This window comes from Vidua chalybeata, unplaced genomic scaffold (assembly GCF_026979565.1).
Source record: "Vidua chalybeata isolate OUT-0048 unplaced genomic scaffold, bVidCha1 merged haplotype W_reject_31, whole genome shotgun sequence".
Lineage (NCBI taxonomy): Eukaryota > Metazoa > Chordata > Aves > Passeriformes > Viduidae > Vidua > Vidua chalybeata.
In genome coordinates this window covers 118,870-129,429 of record NW_026530354.1, presented here as the reverse complement: position 1 = coordinate 129,429, position 10,560 = coordinate 118,870, and the positions used below count along the sequence as shown (strand labels likewise).

At 52.5% G+C, this 10,560-nt stretch overlaps 1 protein-coding gene across 1 annotated transcript; it reads right to left on the bottom strand.

The window, feature by feature from the left end:
• Positions 1-391: 391 nt before the first annotated feature.
• On the bottom strand, positions 392-2,059 carry LOC128783212 (serine/threonine-protein kinase pim-1-like; the record flags this gene model as incomplete). The annotated part of the gene is made up of 4 exons (XM_053933847.1): positions 1,520-2,059; positions 1,391-1,441; positions 792-1,161; positions 392-561 (listed from the first exon to the last, which is right to left on the bottom strand). Coding segments are annotated over exons 1-4 (1,131 nt in total), but the record flags the coding sequence as incomplete, so codon positions are not given.
• Positions 2,060-10,560: the final 8,501 nt, after the last annotated feature.

Here is a 10,560-nt window from a genome sequence, read left to right as displayed (position 1 = left end):
CAGGGCTCCTGCAGCCAAGAATGCTCAAAAAGGTCTTCCAGTGATGGCCTGTCTGTGGGGTCCATGGATAAACACCACCTGATGAGGTGCTGGCACTCTGCAGAGAGAAACCAGAAACCGCCGCTCAGCGGGACAAGGCTCCTGTCCATGCTCTCCCACATTCCACGGTGCCCAGGCCACACTAGGAGTGCTCAGAGCTGCAGCCAAAAGCTTCCCATGGATCCTCCCTTCCGGAGGAGAGCAGCACAGAGGCACACGTGCCACCTCCTCCAGCTAAGCCCAGGAGATCAACCGCCTCACTAGCTGCAAGAGCAGGATGCTGATGTGCCAGCTGCCCCCTCCCAGCCCCGTTCCTCCTCCTGAGCCTTGAAGGCGCAGCCCCATCTTGAGACACCCGGGGCGGGAAGAAGAGCTGGCCCCGGACGATGTCCGCATTTGTGTGGAATGGAAGGTGCCCGCAGACCAGGTGATAGAGCAGGATGCCCAGGGACCAGATGGTGGCTGGCTGGCCATGGTAGCAGCCAAAGAGGATCCACTCCGGTGGGCTGTACTCCGGCGTTCCTATGGGACACGGGCACAGCTCATCAGGCCGATGCTGCTCCCTCCCTTCCTCCCTCCCTCCCAGCCAGCCCCCGTTCCACAACAGCCAGCCCCTGCCCCGCCGAAAAGCAACTTGGCTGCAGCCGGCTGAAGGAGGATTCTGCACCCTCCCCTCCCTGTCTCCCTCTTCCCCCTCTGCCAGCCAAGGGGGGAACCTCCGCTGCCCGGCGGGGCCCCGGCTTTGGGCTCACCTGACATCCGGGTGTAGAACGTGTCCTGGAGGATCGTGCCGCAGCCGAAGTCGATGAGCTTCGCCTCGCCCGTGGCCAGGTCGACGAGGACGTTCTCGGCCTTGATGTCGCGGTGCAGGACGCCGCGGCTGGTGCAGTGCCGCACGGCCTCCAGCACCTGGCGGAACAGCCCCCGCGCCACGGGCTCCGTCAGGAACCGCCGCTCGTGCAGGAAGTCCCAGAGGTCCTGACAGCGTTGCGGACGCTCCATGACCAGCGCGAAGCCGTCGGGCAGCTCGAACCAGTCCAGGAGCCGCACGATGCCGCGGAAGCCGGGGCACGACACCATCCACAGCAGCGCCAGCTCCAGGGGCACCAGGGCGCCGTTGTGCTGCGGGGGGACCGCGATGCCCTCAGCGGGGCCGATGCTGCGCCGCGCCTTGGCCACCCCCTGCCCGGCCCCGCCGCCGCTCGCCATTGCCCGGCCCGGGACGCTGCGCGGGCCCCGCTCACTCGCCGCTCGCTCCCCTCGCAGCCTTCCGGCTGCCACCCTGCCGGGCCTCGCCTTAGCCCCGCCCGGCACGCCCCGCCGCCTTCTCCCGCTGGCCCCGCTCACTCACCAGCCGCGCCCACTCCGGGATGCGATCGCGGCACACTCGCTTGATGGCCACCTGCAAGCCAAGGCGAGCGCCGGGCTGAGCTCGCTGCCCGCCGCCCGCCGCCCCCTCCGCTCCGGCCCCGTCTCTTACCGGGGCGCCGTCGGCGAGCCGGGTCCCGGAGTAAACGCTGCCGCAGCCGCCGCTCCCCAGCAGCGGGCCCTCGCGGTAGAGCTGCTCCAGGGGAGGCTTCTCCGCCCGTGCGGGCGGCACCGCGCTCCCGCTCTTCTGCCCCGCCAAGCCGAGCGCTCGGCGCGCTGCTGCTTGCCGAGCCGCCCCGGGCTGCGGCGGCTCGGGGCCGGCGGCCGAGCTGACGAGCGGCGGAGCTCGGAGCGGGGAAGCCGCCGGCGACGCTGTTGGCGACGGGGCGGGCGCGGGGCGGCAGCGGGGCGGCTGCGGGCGGAACCGCGGCAGGGGCTTCGTTCGGGGCCGGGGCCTCGGCCGGGGACGGGCCAGAGCCCGCGCCAGGCGGAGCCAAAAGACCGCGCTGCTCCGCCAGCGCCAGAGCGAGCGGCACTTCCAGCGGCGCCACAGCCAGTACGGAGAGAGCCCGGCGGAGGCGGCTCCACGGCGGGACGGGCAGGGCCGGGCACGGGGCGGCCCCCCCGAGGGGCGCCTTGCGGGACGCGGCATCAGCCGGGCTGCGAGAGGCGGGACACGGACGGGACGGGACGGGACGGGACGGGAGTGGAGTGAGTGTGAGAGGGAGAAGGGGATGGGGAACGAGTGGAAAGTCGAGCGGAAAACACCACAAAGATCCTTCTGAGTCCTCCCATTGTCTCCCAGCAAGAACATCCATCCCTAGTAAATTGTTTGGAATGTTCCCAATTACCATTTTGACAACTAATTGATTCTCATCTCCAGGAAGTGTGAGTTTAACCAAGGCTACATTCATAGATTCTGAGTTTCCTAGGGCATTTAGAACACAGTATTTTCTCTTAGTTGGAACAACTCCACTCCTCTGAACATCCTTTTCTGTTAATGCAGAGATTTGTGCCCCAGTGTCAATCAAAAATGTTACAAGAGCACGTTTGGGACCCGTAATAGCTGTAATTAAAATATCTCCTAATTTATTTTTAGTGAGCATTCCCAAATATACCCATGCTCCGTCCCTTCGCTCACCTGTAAAGGACGGAGAAATTAGTTTCCCTGAAACTGTGTCAGCTCACTTCCCAAATTTTGGGGAGAAGGTTGAGAGAGAAATACCCGCTGACTGGATTTTGAGAGAGGAGTTGGGAAAAAGGTTACTGTTTCTGTGTTTCAGAGGAGATGTTGAGGGAGGGTTGGTTCCTTGCCCGTGTTCTGAGGAGGTTTGGGTGCAGTGGGTTGGATTGACGGATTTGATTTTCGATGGCGCCAATTAGTTATTAATTTCTGTAATTTATCAAGGGGCAAACCATCCATTACATCTCTGGGGACTCCTTTTTGGACCCCAATGACCACCAACGCTGGCGGTTAGGGTTTTGTTTTCCCTTTTCTGAATTTTTACCATGAGGAATCTCAATGGACCGAACTCCTTTTGTTTTTTCTGGTTTTTCTTCTAGGGTTTTTACTGGTCCATATTTTCTACAGTAATTGATCAAATCTTCTGCAACTTCACCCCATGCCCAGACTTCACGGCTACTGGCAGGCGAGCTGCATTTGGAAGCTGCGGCTTGTAAGGATGAATGGGATGGAGTAAAGTTGGGATCAGTAGATTCCGTGCGATCAGTGGGATTACCCAGGAATCTGTCCAGTCTTTCCACAGGGCTTAGTGTCATAATAGTTTTTTGTAAGGTAATAGCAGTAGGTTTAAGTGTTTCTGGAAGCCTACGAATTAAAGGGGTCATTATTTCGGGCTTCACAGGTAATTGCATCGGGGATTCAAAGCCAGGAATTAATTTCTTCTCATGAATCATTTGCAGGCAAGCGGCTTTATGCACACTTTCTAAGAGTTGGTCAGGGGTACTAATTATAGTTATGGGGTCTCCCCTTTCCAAGGGGCTTGTCCCCCGGCCCAAAAAGCCGCAAGCTGTGTCAGGGACCATGTGTCACATTTATCTCCCGTTGTTAGGAAGACACCATGTCCCCAGTACCCACTGGCTTCTTGTTCAGATAATTTAATTTGATCACCACCAGTGAGGGACACCCGGAAAACATATTCTGTTTCTGATTCGTGTGGAAGGCGTCCGTATTCCCTTTTAAGTTTAGCTAACTCAGTGGCAGTGTATGGTATGTGTTTGGTTGTGATGTGAGGTTCGAGATCATCATCACTGAGATAATTATACTCTGTTTTAATTAGGGGTCTCAAGTGATGGCAGCAATGTTCCCCACAATTACTTGCTGCTTCTAGTTCCTTTTGGGGGTAAATTTGTTTAATGTGAGGAGTTTCCTTCTCCTCTGTTTCTGTAGGGGAATCAGCACTGTGTGATTTGCTAACATGTTCTTCTGTTAAGGCAGCTCGCAATGCATAAGTTACATTTCTTGCTTCATATAACTGTTTTTGTAAAATTTCTACTAAATTTTGAAGGGAGTCTATTATTATTTCTTGCTCACTTCTTCGCTGTGAGCGAGTTTCTACGGCTGCCGTAAGACAAGCTCCCAAAACTGAGCATAAGATAGTTTTATTCTTGCCCAGTTTGAACTTTGTATCATGTTGTAAAGAACACACTCTATCAACCACAATATCCAAATTAAACCAATTATTTTGTGCCCATTCCTCTCCTCCCGGAAAAGGTTTGTCATTGTCTTTAGCTAGTAGAGCATAAAGCCCAACTTTAGCTTTGTCATTAAGGTTATCACTCATTTTGTGAAGGGACCAAAACCACGACAGGGAGGTACAAACTTAAGTTCCACAAAACTACACAGCCCTCTCTGTGTCGCCCTTCGCTTCCTGGGGTGGGTGAAAGGACAATAATCTGCCTGGGAGGCTCTGCTTAGTTGCTTCAAGTTGTCCCTTCCTTCCCAGACCAGATACACACAACAACAACAAAACAACAGAGTCCCGCCTTTTGCACTAGGGGATCCTTTGTGAATTCCCAAAGACAGTGTGGGTGCCTTTTCAGCTGCAACCCTTCTGTCTAGACAGAAATCCTGTCCGTGACGCCAATTTTAATGTCACGATCCGCTTATTGCGGGGTGTTGTGATGGTTCTTTTCACCGATCCCAAAAGTGCAAAAGGCAAACAACAAGGGACTATCAGTTAATCACAAAAATTGCACCTTTATTAGGGGCCAAAACAGTAAATGCAATAGTGGGGATCGGAAAGGAGATAAAAGGATAGAGAGAGAGAGAGAGAGAGAGAGAGAGAGAAAGAGGGGTATGGGAATAGCTACCAACACAGGCAAGATCCTCAGTGGTCCGGATGATGGGGACCCGTCTGTCGTGTCGGGGAAGTCTCCGAAGTTCTGGTCGACTCGGGGGTCCAGTTATAGTCCACAGAGGAAAGAGGGGGGAACAAGTGTAGTAATGAAAGTCCATTGTAATCGCCACGCGGGAACAGGTGAGTCCACAGAAACCACCAAAGCAAGACGAATACAATGAAGAATAAGTCCATTAAAATTACTGAAGGGAAACAGGTCATGTCATTAATGGTCAGACCACCAATTTCCCCTCCTCCCTGTAGCAGGGGTCTCAGTCTCAGTCCTTGGGAGGAGGGTTCTCATTCTTTGTTTGTCACATTGGTAACGAGGCAAATGAGGGGTCTTCAATGAAGGACCACGGGAGTCACCCCAAAAGTTCATTTGGCTTAAGAACGGAAATTAGAAGCAGGCTGCGCATCAGGCTGTCCCGAGCTGGGTCCACGTCAGGTCTTTGCCAAGTCCTTGCCAACTCCTTGCCAAGTTCTTGCCAGCCCTTGTTCAGAACAGCCAGCATGACGGTTCAGTGGTTGCACCTGCACTGTGCCCTGTTCTAAGCCAGAACTGCAGTGGGGGAAGGGATTCTTTCTCGTGGCAATCGGAAGGCAGAATGGAAAATGAGGGGCTTCAGACGGGCTCTTACACATGGGAGACACGTCCCGAAACCTGGGAGTGGCTGCACGGGGTGCCCATGGTGTGGAAAGGGCAGAGAGGGAGAGCAAGGCTCCCGTGTGTCCTGACAGGGCCTGACTCTGTCCCCTGGGGCTGGGGGAGCTGTCACAGATCAGGGAGGGCCAGGGCTGGCAGGGGCTGCTCAGGGATGGGTTTGGCCCGTGTCCCTCGAAGCAGCGACTGCCCAAGCAGCTGCGCTGGCCCCGGGCTCTCCTCCCGGCCTGCTGGGCTTTGTTGGGTGGCACAGCCTGTGCCAAGGGGCGGCAAGGGGCCTGCAGGCCCCAGCTCTGGGGGAAACAGAGAACGTCCTGGCCGTATCCACCGTGCTGCCAGCTCGGCAGTGCAGCACAGCACGGGCTCACGCTCCCCACTGCTCCCACAGACGTTATCACTGAAACAGGAATATTTGCCCCGGATCCAGTGCGCCTCCCAAGAATTGTCTGCCCCCAGGATGTGCGCAGGTCCTGCATGATAGGCACGGTGGTGACACTGTTCACCGCGCCCCTCGTGCTGATCGGCTGCTATCTTGGCATTCGGAAGCTGTACCAGAGCAGACGGTCAGTTGTTGATTTTTCTCCACAGCTTTCTTGTAACTCTGCTCATAGCATTGGTAGCCTGACTCGTAGTCATGCTGCACTGGAGCTGTGGCCAGTCCGTGGTTGTCCAAAGAACTCTGCTGAGGGCTCTGCTGCTGCCCAGTGCTTTCATTGGCCTCTTCATTGCTGGGCCTTGTCCTGGGGGGCCCGCTGGGGCTGCAGCCAGTGCTGGCTCCCACTGAGGCTGCCAGGCCAAGAGCAGCCCCGGGGGCACAGGGCAGAGGCAGAGCAAGTTCTCAACAGTATTTGGGCCACACAGCTCAGGACAGGACAGTGCTTATTTAGTAGCTCATGTAAAGTTTCATGGTGACAGTGATGTTACCAGACAAGCAAATCTGCTCCAGTTCAGTGTTCAAACAAATCCAACCTGATGAAGGTTTAGCTTTGGCCTCGAGGCTTTGCTCTTTGTGTGAGCCCTGTTCTGGACTGATTCCCACTCAGTCTTGGAGCCTGTTTTGGGTGAAGGCTCATCCCAGCCCTGACCCTTGGCAGTTCTGGGCTCAAAGGCACCGCCGAGGCTGCACTGCACGTGACTGGGCTTCAGGGCTCCATTAGCAAAGGCCTTTGAGAAGTTTAAATTACTGTATTATTACTATTTGGGTTCTTTTCCAGTGCTTTTTCCATTTATTTGATATAGTGAATGATGGCATAATTTCCCCATGGCTGAATTAGAAAACAGTAAGTACTATAAAATGGAGTAATTTTTACACTCTTATGTCTTTCACAGACTCATGAAACCTATGTTGGTTTGATGTGAACTACAGAAGAGTTTTGCTCTGCTTTTAATTCCAACAAGCAGCAGAGCTGGAACCTATTGAGAAGACTCTCTTCACTTCATAGCTAAAGCAAACTGTCAGCGTTCTTTTTTTCCAGCTCTGGGCAGGAAAATAAAAATCTATCAGCAGAAAATACTCGAGTGAAGTAACTGATATAAATTAGGGATTTGGTCTGTTTGCTCCCTAAGCCCTGAGTTCCTCAGAGCTGCAGCTCCCTGCTCTCTCTGCAGACAGAGGCTGGCTGTGGATGACAGTCACGTGTCTGGCCTGGTGCACACCAGGTGCACACATGAGCTGAGGGATCATCCCTGCACGCCCCATCCTGGAAGAACCGAGGTCATTGATGAATCTGACACGGTTTTATGGCATGGCAGCAAAAGAAGGCAAAAGAAAGGCTACAATTGGTACCATTCCAACCCCTTGACATTTTGCCGTGTGTAATGGAGATAGGAACTACAAGTTTCCTATCCATGCACAATTTGCTGTCTGAGAGCACTCCGTTCTCAAAGTCACAGGGGCTTGCAGGTCTGTGTCTGAGATGACTTTAAAAACAAAAACAACCTTTATGTGCAACACCTGTGTATCAAAAGTTCACAATACAAATCACAAGCTGATTTCTGCTGTTAAGTGGATGAAAAAAAACCCAAAAAGCAAAAGTAAAACCGTGACCAAATCAAACAGGCAAACACAACAACCACCAAGAAAACAACAAAACCAACAGAAACATCCCCACAAATCCAGAAAAAGATAAAAATCAGGTGAAGGAGGCAGAGATCCAAGAGCAACAAATGGGCAGAGGAACTACAGGAAGGACAGCTCATAAGAAAGGAGAGATAAGAAGTGGCTATGGCATCAAACTAGCCAGGGCATGTGAGATAGTGTTCTCACCCTTCTGAAAACAATCTGACATAAAAATGAACAGAAAAGAAATGATGACGATTGCGACAAGGGGAGTCTGCATGTTTAGCTTTAATATATGCATTGGGTGTGAGTTGTGTTTTCCATGTTAAGTCACATCATCTGGCAAGGGTTTTTTTCTGTGCAAAGAAAAATACTGCAGTGGAAAAGGAGGCCGGCTGGGAAAACATTAAAAGCAAGAGCTAAAAATAAAGTACTCATTTTTAATATGTGGTTTGGTTGGTTTGCTGGTTGTTCATGGGTTTTTTGTCTGTCTTTGAAAGCAGCCCCTCGGATGTTAATGCACGCAACAAGTCCTTTGTAAAGGGCTGTCTTTGCAAAAAACCTGCCAGTTCTGTGATGCAAGACAGAAACGGCTTCCCTTGGGCGACACCCAGGATGTTATAAATAAATTCACTTTCAAAGGTGGAGTTCTTAATGGTTAATTATTACAATAAGTTATTATGGATTGTTAATGAATATAATGAGTTGTTATATAATTGATGTGATGAGTTGTTGAGTGGAATGTACAGTTGTTGAAGTGTATGTATATGGCTACTAAACAGAGAAAGGGGGGTGGCAATAAGGTAAGAATCTTCTAGAAAAGTGACATCATAGGGCGATGACAGCAACTGGAACTACGATTGGGAAACGAGCCACCCAGTAAGTTTGCTGTGTTCCAAAATGATTGGTCAGGACTGCACCATCTTACAGAGCGATCAGCCACCAAGAAAAGGACCGGTCGGCAAGAGGATCCAAAGGGCACCAATCGAGCACCCCCAAGAGACTTTAAAAAATCCCTGGGTGCGGAGCAGCCGGGCTCTTTCGAGGGCACCTCGTGCCCGCAGGAACACCTTGTCACACAGCGCTGTTAGAGCTACCTCTGGCTTGTGGCGCAGGCCCTAGGCTTACCCTGAGGCCTCGGCCTCTGTTGTTCTAAGTTTTAATGAACAGGCACATTTTTTATAAAAGTCATCAGCCTCCTTTTAATTGCATTTTGCCTGTTCACCACAAGGAGGCCCAGCAGCTCCTTGCTGAGGGCCCATTTCATGCAAGAACTGGCATTCAGAATATTGAATCAATTCAAAAGAAAAGGGTGGGGGGAGGTGGCAGTGAGGCGGTCTCAAAGGTTCAACTCTGCACTCTGTTTTTGTCACCAACATTAGCCAAGTTCCTGTGCTTGTTTTCCTGGAGAATTTGTAGTCAAAAGAAGTTCAGTGCCTTTGTTCAAATCAGTCTTAAGAGCAGCTTGGGGCTGGGTCAGTCATTGAGACCTGAGCACGGACTGGGGTCCAGCCAACAAAAGAACATTAGCTGCAGGCCACCCATACAGCTTTTCCTATTAATGAGCGCAAAGCCTTTATTTTTGCAAACAGAGGGATGTTGGGGGCATTTTTGCCCCATCAGGCCGAGGCACAAGGCTCTGCATCCTCCCAGGGAACAGAGCCAGCCCCCTTGAGAGCCAGAAGGCGCGGCCTCACTTGTAGCCCCGGTGCCTCCTGTGGCCCAGGGCACGGCCCTGGCTGGAAATGTCTTGGGCTGCAGCACAGGGCCAGGGCGGAGCTCAGCAGCCTCATCAGAGCCCAGGGCCGCGGCCCTTCCCTGCCGGGGCCCTGGCCTGGCCCAGCCCGGCCCGGCCCGGCCTGAGCAGCCCGGCCTGGCCCCAGGGGATGGGCTCCGCCCGGCCGCTGTGCCCACAGCCTTTTGGGCCCCAGGCTTTGCAAGAGGCTTTCTCCCAGCCTTGCAAAACCTTGGCCAAGTGTCCCTTTGCTGTGCTGTGAAGAGTGAAAAACCCCCTGACATTTACCCTGGTGCACAGCTCATGAGGGATCCCTGCACAGCTTAGGAGAGAGCCCAAAACATCCCTGTGTGCCTCATGAGGGATCCCTGCACAGCTCAGCAGAGAGCCCAAAACATCCCTGTGTGCCTCATGAAGTGTGAAAAACGCCAATCACTTGGTTTTAAAAATTTTTAAAGTTTAATAAAATGTTATAAAATCGTAATACAATTAGAGTAATAAAAATTTAGAGTTAGGACAATTACAAGACAATAAAAGGCAAAGAATTATGGACGTCCGGATGCTCTCGGGCACTTAAGCCATGACAAGCGTGCCTTGTGAACCAAGGAATAACCTTAAAAGCAATATCCTTGTGATAAACTGTGGTAACTTGTTTGTTCATCAAAAGAATTAGAATATTAAAGGGGGAAATATAAAATTAAAGTATAAGGGACCAGCTTGCTTGTTAGGAGATAGGGGAAGCATCTGTGAAGTTGGGAAACAGGAAGCAACTGCTACAAACCACAAGGCTATAGGCATATTGCAAGGCTCTAGACATATTGCAAAACGCAAGACCACAAGTATGATTAATCACCATATAGGGAGCTTTTCTTAGCTTCTCTTGCAGACACAGGCTAAGGATGTTGGGGGATGGCCGGAGCTGATTATGAAATCAGCGACCACCGGGCGGCGGCCACCGGACTAGACAACGTAGGAGTGCTCCGGGTACGCCCATCACTGTCCGGAGCCGATTGTGAAACCAACGATCACCTGCCTCGACACAACGCAGACACGATGCAGAGGGATGCTCAAGCTACGCCCACCGCTATCGCAAGAGACGCGAATGAAGAAACCTCCAAGAAACTATAAAAAGAGACTGAATAAGGGGAGTGGGGTGTGGGGCACTGCAGTGTGGGACACTGCAGGAGGGGCGGTTAGGAGACCCCTACCCACCCAGCGCTGTTTTGCTTGCTACTGCTTGCTGTAATTAATAAAATTCTAATTGACCTTAAAAAGGCTGAATCAAATTATTTGCCTCAATTTATCACAATTTGGTGCCGTTACTCGCATAAAGGAA